This window comes from Misgurnus anguillicaudatus, chromosome 10 (assembly GCF_027580225.2).
Source record: "Misgurnus anguillicaudatus chromosome 10, ASM2758022v2, whole genome shotgun sequence".
In the NCBI taxonomy this organism is placed as follows: Eukaryota; Metazoa; Chordata; class Actinopteri; order Cypriniformes; family Cobitidae; genus Misgurnus; species Misgurnus anguillicaudatus.
In genome coordinates this window covers 21,119,890-21,135,444 of record NC_073346.2, presented here as the reverse complement: position 1 = coordinate 21,135,444, position 15,555 = coordinate 21,119,890, and the positions used below count along the sequence as shown (strand labels likewise).

General features: G+C 45.2%; 1 protein-coding gene across 1 annotated transcript; it reads right to left on the bottom strand.

Annotated features, from left to right (window-relative positions):
- Window positions 1-3,510: 3,510 nt before the first annotated feature.
- On the bottom strand, window positions 3,511-5,417 carry LOC141367381 (uncharacterized). The gene is made up of 3 exons (XM_073872725.1): window positions 5,411-5,417; window positions 4,693-4,843; window positions 3,511-4,619 (listed from the first exon to the last, which is right to left on the bottom strand). The coding sequence occupies exons 1-3, from the start codon at window positions 5,415-5,417 to the stop codon at window positions 4,049-4,051; spliced, it is 729 nt and encodes a 242-aa protein (XP_073728826.1). The 3' UTR covers window positions 3,511-4,048.
- Between the last annotated feature and the right edge of the window lie 10,138 nt (window positions 5,418-15,555).

Sequence of the window (15,555 nt, the reverse complement as noted above, 5' to 3'; positions counted from 1 at the left end):
GATGAGTGAAACAGGGATGGTGGTCTGAGTGATGACTGGTAGCTTGTGTCCATCAAGTGCAAACGGTGCAATGGGATGTTTGAGGGAGGTGAGAGGAATCCTGATCTTATGTGCGAAGTTGATGTCCATGAAACTACCCTCGGCCCCAGAATCCACCAAAGCGTGCTGATCCAGTGTGTGGGTAGACCACCGTAGTCTCACCGGAAGGAGTGTCGATGTTGATGAGGTCTTCCTGGCAGAGATCCCACCCGATAGTAGCCTCAGATTTACTATCGGGCTTGATCCTTTTACTGGGCAGCGCTGGATGTGATGTTCTGGGCTGCCACAGTATAAACACAGTCCAAGGGATCTCCGCCTGATCCTCTCCTCCCGGGAGAGCCGAGCTCGCCCCACCTGCATGGGTTCCAGATCTCCAGGTGAGCTGACCGCAACCTCTGGCCGCCGGTGCTGAACCTCTGGACAGGTTGTGCGAGTGGTCCTCTTCCTACGTCTGGCTGCTTGGTTGAGCCGGTTGTCTATCTTGATAGTGAGTTCGATAAGTCCGTTGAGTGAAGAGGGAAGTTCAACGGCTCGAATCTCCTGCTGGATGCGGTCAGCCAACCCATGCAGGAAATGATCCCACTGCGCCTCTTCGTTCCACTTACACTCCGCCGCCAGGGTGCGGAACTCAATAGAGTAATCTGATACGGACCTATCATCTTGACGTAGGTCCGCTAGAAGCCTGGCCGCCTCCCTCCCGGCGACGGAGCGGTCGAAAATCCGTCTCATCTCCTCCGAAAGGGTGTGGAACGAAGCACAGCAGCGATCTTGGTTCTCCCACACCGCCGTCCCCCAGAGGGCAGCCCTCCCCGTAAGTAGGGAAAGTACGAACGCCACCTTCATCTCCTCGGTGGTGAACGTGTGGGGCTGCAAGGCGAAGTGCAGAGAACAATGAGAAAGAAATGATCGACAAAATCTTGGCTCACCCGCATACTTCTCTGGCATGGGGAGGTGTGGCTCGGACTGGGGAAAACCCCCAGTGGTGATCGGCGGTGTGGGTGGCGTGGGGGGCGCAGTGGGCGGCGGTGGATGATGTTGTTGAGCCTGGAGAGCGAGCTCGGAAACCTTCGTCACCATCGCTTGAAAAGCTCGACCCATCTCATCTATCGCCTTTTCTTGACGATCCATACGACCCACGGTGCGTTGCAAAAACTCCTCCAGATGAGATGGGGAGCGATCGCCTGCTGCTTCCATGATTGGTCAGATCCTTCTGTAATGATACAATAAAGTGGAGGAAGCAAGCGCAGGCGATCAACACAGGTTTATTGTGAATGATGGTAAATACAGTGAAACAACAGAGAAAGTGACTGAGTCCAGGATGTTGGCAATGGTGATCGAAGGTCTACGGTGGCGTGAGAAGTGTTGGTTGGTGAAGTCGGTGGTGAGTGTGAAGATGGCCAATGGATGAAACCAGGAACGGACCGGAACACTCACACGAAGACGACAACACGAAACACTAAACCAAATACACGAACACGGGAGACGATAATCCAAACTGTGTGGCTGGAACATGAATGAGGATCTGACAACAGGAAGAGAACTGAGTGAGTATATGTAGCTGATGGGAAATGAGGACCAGCTGGAGCGAGGCAATCATACACAGGTGACAACACTTAATCAAACGAGCACATGGCAGAGGTGAGTGAACAAACAAACACACACACACACGACACGGAGGAAACAGAGGATTTCCTACCGTGACAGTATTTGTGTTTCAAAAACTTTAAAGACCTCAGTTATTTATCTTTAATGACGTCTTTCTTCAGCACAGTTTTTATTTCCAATATTTTGTTAATGGTTCAATATCAGAGTGAATGTTTATATAGACAGACTTTGTGTCCTAAGATATGTACTGAAGATCTGTATGTGTTTTTGTATCTACGTCAACACTGATAATAATGTGTGAACATTGGAAAACTGTATGATTTGTTGTATCATTAGTACTGAATGTACAGTAACTGGTAGAGGTCAATCTTTTGAAGATTGTGGGCTCTATCTTTCACCCGGCGCAATGCAGCGCAATGAGCGAGGCAAGTGTCTTTTGCTAGTTTCCACCCTGGCAATTATCATTTTAACGTTTAGCGCCACGTTGTTTAAATAGCAAATGAATTTGCGCCCCCTTTTGCGCCCATGGGCGTTCTGGTCTGACAATGAGGTGTGTTCAGGCGCATTGTTGTCGCGTTGCTGTTTTGACCAACAAAAAGCTGGTTTAAAGTCAATGGCGCAATATGTTTTTTTGTTATTTAAAGAGCGCATTAGTAATATGCGCCTATAAACGGGACAACAACGCGGGTTTGCTTATCACATACATGAATGCGCAGCAGCACAAAAACGCTTTTAAATATGAAAGATTAAGGGATTTAATGTAAAAAATTATTATTGAGTCCTAATTATGAGACGTTAGAAAGCGCAAAGAGCTGCTTCACCTGCAGCCTGGTAAGTAAATAAATGCTTTGCTTTAAACAAATGCATCTGTTTTTAAATGTTTTTAAATGCTATCTTGTGGATTTATTGTATATGATGACTCTGTACCTGTGAATATGGTGAGATGAGAAGTAACGCTTTTTAAAAATCCCATTGGTGCTGTTCGAGTGCTGAAACGCTTCGGCTCTCCACACGTTTGTAAATTCTTTATCTCTTGTTTGTATTTTTAGAGTACAAACTTTTTCTTGCATATTTGCAAATTTTATTATGAGATTACATTGATTATGTAGGATATCAATACATTAACAGCAATTCAAAGCCTGCTATTTGTACTTCTATGACTGAAAGAAAACGTCTTTTAAAGGTTTCAATTAAAAAAAATTAAAATTCAATAAAAATGAAAACAACACATTTTTAACATTATTCTTAAACTGGGTTTTTTTTCCTCCGCTTAGTTTTTGTTTACAAAGTCCATCATCTAAATAGGGATTAGACATAGTGCCAGCACAACTGGCTTTTAAAGGGGATGAGAGATAAGACTCTCATTGGTTTATTGCACGTCACGCCCAAAACACACCCATTACTCATTAGGAAAATATGTTCAACCCTTTTCGACCGTGCGCTCGGCGCCCAAACCATTTTTCCCGTCGTTAAATTAGCAAAAGTGGCATCGGACACGCCCATTTAGACTATAAATGCTATGCGATGCGCTTAGATCGTTAAAATAGGGCCCAGAAGGTTGCGGGCAAACTTTTTCACTTGAGAGCCGTGTACATCAAGTCTGCATACTATGTGCATGACAAATTAAGCCTTTATGATTTGACACTACGTTACTGCTGTACTGCATTTATAGACATTTGGTTCCATGTAACCTTTTGTTTATATGAACAAACTTTAATATTTTTAAAATTAAAATGCAGTTTCCTGTATCTCTATACCATTGTGCATCTTATACTCATGAAAAAACATTTGTGACCCTACTAGTGAAAACCTATAGGTCATTTTTTAGATTTACTGCTTTCATTATAAAAAAAGTGTACAGAAGAGTTCAGTGCTTCAACTACTTTTAATGTTTTAATTTTACAAGTAAGCAGACTTCTGCAAAGTAATGTTGTGCTTTGAAAAATCATATGGCATCCCACATTTATTATCTAGAATTTGAAAAATCCTTTATTCCTAGACAATTATTGTTTTCTGTAACCTGGGCACATCCTTCACACTTAAGCAGAAACACTATGTTAATAAATGTCAGCTGTTTTATTGTTGCATATATAAAAAAAATATAAACTTTGCATTCATAAAATTCATAAACAAAAGTAACAGAGTTACTCAATTTAAATAAATACACAACTATCAAAATAAAAAGAGAACAGATATCTAAAGTGTAGATTTATGGTTAAGGTGTAAATGCTAATATTTTAATCCCAACTCTTTCTCTTGATGGTTTATTAATGGACAACGAAAGACCAAAAAGATAACGCTGTTGCCTAATAGGTTGCTTTAGGGCATGGTATTAAATGTATGAGGTTTTGGAGTCAAGCAGGAATAAACAATCCCATTAGTAATATAAGAAGTCTTTAAAGCATTAGTTGACAAAGGACTCATAAAGGGAGATAAGCTGGGCCTTCAAATCCTGAGCATAGGGGTCCAGCTTTTCCTTCAGGTCTTCAGCATAAGGTGCTAAACTCTGCTGAACCATTTTGGCTCTTTCAGCAATTCTGGCCTGGAGATCCTCAGCCATTGGGTTCACAGTCTTCTGAAACTCCTGCAGATGTTGGTCCACTTTCTCTTTGATATCAGCGGTGTAGGGCTCCAGCTGAGCCTGCAGCTCCTTCACGCTCTCCTCCACGCTCCCCCTCAACTCCTCACTTTTCTGGAGCAGAGTGGCCTTCAGGGTCTCAGAATCCAGGGAATCTGCATATGGAGCCATGGCGGTCCTGAGGTCCTCAACTCTCTGCTGAATTTGGCTCTTGATGTTGTCGGCATAGGGCTCCAGTTTGTCTCTCACTGACAACAGGTCCTGCCCCAGACGCTCTTTCAACACTTCAGCCTCCTTGGTGATTTTGGTCATCAGCTCTTCAGTCAGAGGATCCACATGTTTCTTGAGGGTGACGGCATATTCACTGGCCATATCAGCACTCTGTGTCAATCTAGCACTGTGATTTGTAAAAAAAAATTTAAAGTCCATACGAGCTGAGATTTTAGCAATTTGATCACAGGATAACTCACTTGACTTCCTGACCCAGCTGAGACTCTCGGATCATTTTTAGAGTGTCCTCGGCGGTGCGTGTTGCCTTTGAAACATAACTCCAGAAAGCATCAGTCAACTGCTCCAGCTGTGGCTTGGGCTCGTCAGCATAAAAAAGGTTGGCTTGGCAACCTGTGAAAAGATCAAAATAAAGTTATTTAAGTTGTAAATTCCCTCAAATAGCAAAAATATAGAGTATGCACATTATAGTTTGATTAAGATACCAATGTCATGTATGTATCGCTGCAGCCCGGAGACTGCAAGTGGGAGGAGCTTACGCCGCAAGTGGGAGGAGCTAACGCCGCAAGTGGGAGGGATTTCAGAAATGTGCAAGTAGGAGGAGTTTACGCCGCAAATGGGACGGCGGTGAATGAGAATGACAGGAAGTAGCGACAGTAATGAAAATAAACGATCAAATATCACGTTCCTCATCATGGTCTGATTTCTTACAGCTTTGTTATTATTGTGTGTGTCCAATACCACTCACTGTCAATGATGAGGTCACGTTTTACACCTTTTTTACACTTAAAGTGATGGCGTTTTAAATTCATCAGGCTGTAGGCCTTATTCAAACACATTTCTGAAGCTCCATATATCAATATTAAGTAAATGAACATATGAAAATGTGATGCAACTGGACTTAGTGAAGTGAATGTGTAAATACATGAAAAACATGTGGCTAATGTAAAATAAAGTTACCATCCATATTTACTGCATTTTTTTAAAAAAATAGCAGACTAATGTTTTTCTGAACGTGTTACACTAAACACTTAAAATTTAGTCTTTTATTATTAAATTTATTCTTTTATTAAAATGTATTATTTTAATATGATTTCATTATTACATATTATGTATCTGTATTATTATTCTTTATATTCATAATCAGTTGTGTTATCTTATGGAGTGTTAAATGCCTGTGTTTGAATGCATGAGACTATAGATAGTATGGATCACATGTCAGGGGATTGAAAGAGGGTAATACGTTCTGATAATGACATGTCAGATGTGTACAGTTTGCAAAGCACCACAGATGTATACACTAAGAATAGTATCTTAATATAGGAGTGGACTGTGCCGTGTGTTAGCATGACATATATGTTCTATATTTGAGATGCTTAAGCAACATGTTTTTCTACCTAACAAGGAAGTCTTTCTGTGATGTATAAAAGCTCAAACCTTACTGTACCACCCCAGAGAAACTGAGGGATGACGGGGTGAAAGGAAGGAGAATCAAAGAAATGTATAGGCTGTCATAAATAGAACATCTTTACTGGTTTCTCTCCTGACATATATATATATTAAAGATTTTTTCTTGGCAAGACAATTGGTGTCCGGACCCGTGAATCAAATAATAAAGGGGAAAAGGCTTAATTCCAAGTCTACATACACATATATTACATTTAAATTATTTTTTCAATGAATAAAATCATGTACAAGTCACTCAGAATTGTTTGCAAAAGTGTTTGTTTTATTTTATTATTTTTAGTCTTTGTAAGGAATCTATATCAGCTCACTAGAACTGATCTGCATGCAGTCAAATCTGCAAAATCCAGGGTGGAAGGTTTTTGAATAAATGCCCTGGAGTTCATCTCGCTTTCCCTTCCCAGCATAACCTGATGGATACACAAGAAGCACAATATGAACTAGGGTTTATAGTTGACAGTGAACATTTACAAACATTAGGAATAATTTCTCATTTATGTAGGTCCATGCCATGCAAGTGAATGGTGTCCAGAACTTTTAAACTCCAAGGGATGATATAAGTAAATTAGATTTTTAGTTTTCCTTTAGACTAACAACTAGTTTATTCATCACCAATTTACACAAAAAGTACCAGGTGTGCAGCAAACACGTGGAGAATGAGTACATCTTCCAGAAGAGCTGTTTGTAGTGAGATGACTTTTTTCCAGCATGTAACACCTGAGGTGAAAAAAAATTCACATAACATTTAACATTATCAATGATGTTCTTGTTATGCATTTTATTTTTTAATGTCAATATTTACTTTCTAGCCATAAGAAGTGTGCCTGATTCTTGAACTTGTCATCCCCAACTATGTCCCTGAACCTTGAGCAAGCCAATGACAGGGTCATGTAGGCAGCATCTTCTTCTTGAAGAACAACTTCAAGCAGTATGTTCTTCAGCAACGCTCCTGATAACTGAAAAGTTAGCACAGGCCGTTAAATTTTTTTTAAAAAGCACATGATATAACATTCAACTACCTTGAAGATGAAGCATGATGGACGGTCATCATCTTTTAACAGTTTATCCTTAAAGAAAAATATAAGTGGATTAAAATTGTTCTATGATACACATTTTAAATCATCATTGCAATTGATTATGCAAAACAGAGGGCACAACTGGGGTTTGGTCTGCTGAAATGAATTATAGTTACATAATTTGAAACCCAGCAAAGTATATGTATTTTGTTTTATAGCAAAGTTCTTACTTTCATATGCAAGTTCAGTTTTTTTCTTCCCATAGGTTTCAGGGAGTGCAGAGCATTCTTCTTCTTCTTCTGAAAGAGAATTAGAATAAAATCGTGATAAAATTATCCATTAATTTTTTATTTGACAAAAATATCAGCAAAATATAAAAAGCTGACAATACCAGCTACAACAGCTCATTTTCTCTTTCTCCCATGTCTTCCACAATTTGATTGTCATGCAACAAAAACAAATAAAGTAAGAAATAGAACAAGTTCAATATCAAAATTAATTAAATGCAAGGATGCATTACATTGATTACAAATTACAGTAAAGACTTTTGTAAATATAGAAACAATCCAATTAATGGTCCAATTTTAAATTATTCACCAATGAATACAACAACATTTCAAAATCTTGCCAACCCCTAATAGTATTAAGAAAAGCTATTAAAGGAGTTTGATAGAGCAAGTAGTGTTTACACCTGCTGATTTTTATCATCACTGAAACACTCTTTTCACTCAAAGTGTCTGCAGAATATATTTTTACTGAAATAGTGTTATGAGCGAGTCACTAAATCATTCCGTTCCATGTCTTCCCAAAACAGTTTACAGACTGAACAAGATTTTTTTCACTTCTTTAAGAGTTTCTTAAAACACCACGTTAAAAGTACAGCTAATTTTTTCACACTTACTTAATTTTCAAGCAAGATGGCACACCACCATTTTCTATGTTCTTCATGTTTAGCTGTGTACATAAAGTAATGAATTAGTACAATTTTCAATTATATTAAAATGCATATAGCTACAAAAATAAATACTTACTTCAGTGAAGTCAAACTTCTGTCCCAGAATAACATACAGTGCATACTATAATACGGTATGGAAAGACACACCAAAAAAAGTTAAATGGTAACAGCAATTGATTACACCTCGATGTTCCTCATTTACAGTACGTACTTGCCATCAAGACAAACACTCCAGTTATTTGACAGCCTTTGTCCTGCATTGTCCTAGTAATGAAATCAGACACACCATAAATTATTAATTGATGTTATAAACACACAACAACTTGTAAATTAAGAACTTTATACATTACAGTAGAAGCTGTGATCATAGTCATGTGGAACATCAAAAAATATCTTTTACTGATAAGTGAACCTAAAACACAATAACATGCGTTTCACAATTATTTCACTGATGGTTATGAGTAATACATTTTATAAAATAATTATGATATTAAAACAAATGTTTCAATTACATTACATTACATAACATTATGGATTACGCAGAAAAAAAGCATAACTACAATGAAAACTTTTAAAAATTAAAAGTTTTAAAAGAATTGCATGCATTGTACAATTAAATTAGGAGTTGTAACGTTATTGTAATATCAAATCCATTTATAAAACGTTTAAGACATTTACAATTTGAAAATCAATGCAGACCTAAAACGTACAAAAACTACACAACCACAATACCTTATTATTATGGTCTTCAGAATCCATAATCTGGAGAGCAAATTGTAGAAATGGAATGCAGAAAAGATTTTGTCATCCACGTTACAGATTTTGTAATTTGTGTGCTAATAAAAAACTACAGAAATGTATCTGGATACACTTTACCCTTATCTTTTTTAATACATCAAGACTAAAAACAGCGTACAAACGCCATTATAAAATGGTCTTCTTCAGAACTTATAATGCTTTTTTACAAAACTAAAAACTGTAAAGCAAGCTTACACCTTCATTTCAACAACACGCTAACATGTGAAAGCGGGTTTCTTCTTTGTTTTCTGATCGATCGCAACAAAACTTACACATTAGCGCCACCAACTGTGGAGCATAAACCAATAGCTGCTACAGGTGATATAAATAAACCAATCAAAATCCTCTGGAAGTTTGTACAGCCCACTTGCGGGTAAAGCTCCACCCACTTGCTGCTAACCCTCCCATTTGCAGCTGGCTCCGACCTCCGTTTATACCCATCTCACCAATGTTGATGTCACAGGTGACGTTTTGTGAGGGCGGAACCAAAAGTGTGGAAGACGGGTTCCGCCCGTCGATGGTTCCGCCCGGACGCTTCACTTAGAACACCGGAATTTCCGGGGTTTCCCCGAAAACAAAATTAAGCCTGATTACGTTCAGGTGGGAATAATTTACACAGTGGTTGCTGATAGGCTGACGAGGAGAAGAGTCAGTGCATAAAAACACCTTTGAAGACATCAAACGGGGTGCTTGTGGTGTACTTTGTATACGCTGTGTTGCTGCTTTGCAGACGGATCACGCTGGCTGGATCGCTCTCCTGGGGAAGAGAGAAAGGGACAGTCAGTTGACGAAGGAATATCGAGGGGTTTCATCAGAGAAAGAGTGGACACAGAGCCATCAAGAGTGTAGCTAATAACAGTTGTTGACAACAAAGCGTGAGTAACAGCTGTGGTACTTATCTGTGCAATACTTGTACGAAGAGTTGTTTTGGTGCGTTCCTTTGTGTTTTTTGAGGTCCCTGGCCCCACTGGAGAGGAAAACGTGGGCGAGCCGCGGGTTGACCGGAAGCACGGACGAAGCACTTGGTAGGAAACACCGTTCACCAGTAGAACAGTGGCCCTGTGGAAAAAAGGAAGCGCAGGTGAGCCAGAGGAGTGATCACCAACACGCCGGGCCTGTGAATAAGACACATCTCACTCTCATTGGCGGTCCAGTTATCGCCCAACCATCCTCTCGAGGTCGTCGTAGCCAGGTGGCAAGGGCGATCTAAAAACCACGTGAAGTTGTATAAGAGTGCTGTGGGTGAGTTTCACTGATTGATGGTGTTTACGCTTTACTTGCTGTGTGGATGCTGTGCTTGTAGCGTTCGAACTGCCTAGCCTCAGACGAGTCGCGAGACGACGACATCCGTTGTGGCCTGGGTCCTAAGGAGAGCGAGAAAATTGAGCCCTGTGCCTGGGGTGTGTCCACGGGAGCTTCGTTCATCCATAGAGCAGACAGTGGTGAAACCCAGTGAGTATTACCAAGAGTGGACCGTGCGGACTGTGGGTTGTAGCGGTGTGTGTACTGACCTCTCCAACAGAAGCTCGTGGTGAGCGGAGCCCCGACGAAAGTTCGCCCCAACTCGTGACCCCGTTCGTGGAAGAGTTGAGAGGGGCGTGACCTTTAGTTTATTCGGGTCCGCCCCCGGGCGTGACCTTAACGTTATTAACAATTATCTTAGTGTTTTCTTATCTTTGAATCTAGTATCATTTACCTGTTAATGCAACAATGGCGAGCACAAAGTACAATTTCATCTTGTTTCTAGACATAGGGAGAGAGAGAGGAATTGTTTACACATTTTATTTGAATGTTTGATATATTAGGCTACTTCTATAAAGTTTAACTTACCTTGTGAAGCCCCACAGCCTTAGTAGTTTTCAGTCCAATAAACTTCAGTTAGGCTAGTCTATGGCTAAATATATAAATGTGTGTAGTTAAGTAGTCCACAGGAACATCCAAGTCCAGCACCCAGTGCCATGCTGTCAATGCCGCTCCCCTTGCGTCACTCCAGCCTGCTGTCATGATGATGCTGTAAAGCTTTGAACCTCTACTGTTACTGACTGAACCATACAAACTGACCATCATAAACTTAATGGTTTTTAACCTTTCTTTAAAAGACATTTATAATGGCATGTAACCATCAAGTTCCCTTTCAGTCGGTCACTACGACGTCACGTCGTGACCGACGAATTGGGAACTCGCTTAGAGAGACCAATCTGCTTCGAATACTACTAAAACGCCAATGAACTTGGCATTGAGATATTTGCATAATGCTGGCGCCGCCCCGCCAGGTGCGTATATAAGACGCACGTGCAAATAGGGAAATCAGCTTTTTATCGCTTCGAAAGCCGGCAGTATCTGCTACTGAGAAGCTACTTTACTCTGTTGGGATCGATTGCGGAAGTTGGTTGGACTGGCAGTACCACAGCGGACGCTTCGCAGTATTCCACAGGCTCTACATCTTTTTTGTTTTGAGTTAAGTGTGTGCGTTGCCTTTCCCTGTGCGCATCATCAACTGAGCATCTGAGTGAATTTCCCTAAAAGAGTGATACGAGAGAGCTTTGTGCCTTGTTAAAGGCAGCCACTCTCTCGTATATCCGGAGATTAGCGTCCTTTTCAGGATGGCTTTTCGTCCGTGCGATCTTGGATGCGGGAAGTATATGGGTCCGAAGGACGGTCACGAGCGTTGTCTTTCGTGCTTGGGCATCGAGCACGCAGAGGCAGCGTTTGCTGGGGGTAAGTGTTCTCACTGCGAGAACATGTCCCTTGTGGATTTGCGGAGACGGTTGTCTTTCCTCCGGGAAAAACGCAACCCACGTCAAGCGAGTTCTGAACGCCGCCACGGAGCGGCCGTGAAGCTCTCAAAAGACGATCTCCGCATCACTGTGCTGAGCCGGTCGGGGTATTCGTCCTCCGGCTCTCAGCCTCCTCATCCACAGCCGGTTGATGTGCCGATGGAGACTTCAGAGTCGTGTTCTACGATGTCTGTAGGATCTGTCGTGCCTCCCTCCGGGTCCACGGAGACCGCAGCATCCGAGGGTGGGCCCTCTCCCTCTGAGGATCCGGACGTCCTCCCCCCTTCCGGACGGGTCGTGACGCCGGACTTCGGTCCAGAGATGGTGGCCGTGCTCTCTCGAGCGGCGGAGACCGTAGGGTTGGAGTGGGTTCACCCCCCCAGCCCGAACCGTCCCGCCTGGATGATTGGTTCTTTGGAGCTGCCCGGGTTTCACAGCCCTCTCCGCCGGTACCTTTCTTCCCCGAGGTGCACGAGGAGCTGACCAGGACCTGGAGGTCGCCGTTTTCTACCAGATTACGGCCGTTTCAGCCCTCCCCCCTCACCTCCCTCACCGATGGAGCCGCTAAGGGTTATACGGGGATCCCCCCCGTGGAGCGTGCGGTCGTGATGCAGCTGTGTCCGGCCAACGCTCCCTCTTGGAAGGATCGCTCAACCCTCCCTTCCCGTGCTTGCAGACAGTCTTCCGGTTTAACGGGGGCTGCCTACCAGGCATGCGGAGAGGCGGCTTCAGCCCTGCACGCTATGGCGTTGCTGCAGGTCCATCAGGCTAAGGCCTTGAGAGATCTGCACGAGGGAGGACACGACTCGCCTGTGCTTTCGGAGCTCCAGGCCGCTACGGATCTGGCCCTCCGTGCTACGAAGGTCACGGCGCAGGCGATTGGTCGTGCGATGTCCACGATGGTGGTCCAGGAACGCCATCTGTGGCTCTGTCTGGCCGACATGACGGATGCAGAAAAGAACAAGTTTTTGGACGCTCCCGTTTCCCAGGCAGGCCTGTTCGGTGAGTCGGTGGAGTCGTTTGCCCAGCAGTTCTCCGCCGCCCAGAAGCAAACGGAGGCGATCGCTCAGATCATGCCCCGGCGCAAGCGATCTGCATCTCGCCCTCCAGAGCCGGCGGCCCCGTCTGCTCCTCGCCGAGGGCGCCCTCCGGCGGCTGCCTCCGCCCCCCCCCGCTAGAACGTCTTCTAGACCACGGAGAGGGAACAGCCGTCGGCAGCCCGCCCCGCCCGCCCCACCCGCTTCCCATGGCAAACGGAAATCGAAGCGGCCCTGAGACGGGCGACCTGGAGTTGGATGGGATCACTCAGCGGGAGACGGTGATGGCACCGCTCCTTCCACCGGTAGAGGGCCGGGTGGAAAATCTTTGGTTTCGTTTTGTTTCTGTTCCGCCGGCTTCTCAGCCGGCACCCACAAAACCACAAAAAGAGTGCATTCCTATTCCTCCTCCAGGTCTCCAGAGGATCGAGAGAGATGTGAGCGGGCAGTCAGATGCTCTTCCTCCCTCTCCTCTATCGCCAGCGGGTGTTCTGAGGAGTTCGAGTTCTCCGCTACGGAGACCGGACCACCAGCAACCCCTTCGGAGTCCGCGTCCTCAGCTGAGGAGACCGGACGACCGTCTCCCTCAGCGGGCTCAGGTCAGTGTCACACACACACATACTGTAGATGCTTATGCTGTCATGGCAGACGCACCGGCAGTCCCACCTGTCTCGCTTCGCTGCCCCGCCGCGGGTACACCGGTAGTGCCGTTAATTCCTCTCGTACGGTCCCTGGGGGCTTGGCTTCAGCTTCCCAGCCCGTCTCGTTGGGTTTTACGCACGATCCGCCTAGGTTACGAAATTCAATTCAATCGGCACACTCCCAAATTCTCGGGCGTACGTTTCACCACGGTGAAAGCGTCCGATGCACATGTACTGCATGCAGAGGTCAAAGTCCTGCTGGCGAAGGACGCGATCGAGCCGATCCCTCTTACCGAGATGAGATCGGGTTTTTACAGCCCGTTTTTCATAGTACCCAAGAAAGGCGGCGGGTTACGACCGATTTTGGATTTGCGTGTCCTGAACAAATCTCTTCAGAAGAGGTCTTTCAGGATGATTACACCGAAGCAAATTTTCAGTGCAATACGCCCCCAAGATTGGTTTGCAGCGATAGACCTGAAAGACGCGTATTTTCATGTGTCCATTCTCCCTCGTCACAGACCGTTTCTCCGGTTTGCGTTCGAGGGTCGGGCATATCAATACAAAGTTTTACCGTTCGGGCTGTCTCTCTCTCCCCGTGTGTTCACGAAAGTAGTGGAGGCGGCGTTAAAGCCCCTCAGAGAGAGCGGTGTTCGCATTTTGGCTTACCTCGACGATTGGCTTATAATAGCGCATTCTCGGCGGACGCTGTGCGAACACAGAGATCTAACACTTCAACATCTTGCCCGTCTGGGTCTTCGGGTCAACTGGGAAAAGAGCAAACTCTGCCCACGCAGAGGATCTCTTTTCTCGGTATGGAACTGGACTCGATCGATTTATCGGCGCGTTTAACAGAAGAGCGCGTCCAATTAATTCTGACTTGCCTCGGTTCATTCCGAGGGAAGAATGCGGTCCCTCTGAAACAATTTCAGAGACTCCCGGGGCGTATGGCAGCAGCAGCGGCTGTGACACCGCTCGGGCTGCTCCATATGAGACCGCTTCAGCGTTGGCTTCACGATCGAATCCCGAGGAGAGCGTGGCGCTCCGGCATCCGTCGTGTAACCATTACATCTGCGTGTCGCCTAACATTCCCCCCATGGTCAGACCCCGCGTTTCTCAGGGCCGGCGTGTCCATGAGACAGGTCTCCCGGCATGCTGTTGTCCACACAGATGCCTCCGACACGGGCTGGGGAGCCACGTACGACGAGCTCACGGCTTCGGGGGTGTGGACAGCACCCCAGTTGCATTGGCATATCAATTGCCACGAGTTATGGGCAGTATATCTGGGACTCGTACGCTTTGCTACGGAGCTGCGAGGGAAGGATGTACTAGTGTGCTCAGACAACACTGCGACTGTAGCGTATATCAACCGTCAAGGCGGTTTGCGCTCTCGTCACCTGTCGCATCTCGCTCGTCATCTCCTCCTTTGGAGTCAGAAGCATCTGAGGTCCCTTCGTGCCATTTACATCCCGGGCTCGCTCAATACAGCGGCAGACGTGCTTTCCCGAGCGGCGCGCCCCGGCGAATGGCGACTTCACCCCCAGACGGTCCAGCTGATTTGGAGGAAGTTCGGTCGTGCGCAGATAGACCTATTTGCGTCACCGGACGATACCCATTGTCGCCTGTTTTATTCACTAACCGAGGGCAGCCTCGGCGTGGATGCGTTGGCACACAGCTGGCCGCGGGGCATGCGCAAATACGCGTTGCCCCCAGTGAGTTTAATAGCACAGACTCTGTGCAAAGTCAGGCAGGACGAGGAGAGCCTTTTAATGATCGCCCCATATTGGACGACCAGGAATTGGTTTCCGGAACTAATGCTCCTCACGACAGCCCCTCCCTGGCGGATTCCCCTGAGGAAGGACCTTCTTTCTCAAGGAGGGGGCACATTATGGCACCCGCGCCCCGACCTGTGTAATCTCCACGTTTGGTCGTTGAGCGCACGCAAGGTTAAGTGATTTACCCCAGGCGGTATCTAACACAATCGACGCAGCACGAGCTCCGTCTACGAGACGGGCTTACGCGTTAAAATGGAACCTTTTCGTCACTTTGGAGCAGGCAAACCCAACCGAAGCTTTGTTGTGCCCCGTACGCGCATTGCGATTCTACGTGGACCGCACGCAAAGCTTCAGGACCTCAGACCAGCTCTTTGTTTGTTATGGTGGTCAGCAGAAAGGGAAAGCTGTCACTAAGCAGAGGATGTCTCATTGGATAGTTGATACTATCGCCCTAGCTTACAATTTGCAGGGCATTCCTTGCCCCTTTAATTTGAGAGCGCATTTGATGAGTGTTGCCTCATCTTGGGCTTTAGCTCGTGGTTCCTCGCTAACAGACATCTGTAGAGCTGCTGGTTGGGCGACACCTAATACGTTCATTAGATTTTACAATGTTCGTATCGAGCTGTATCCTCTCGTGTTCTTTCC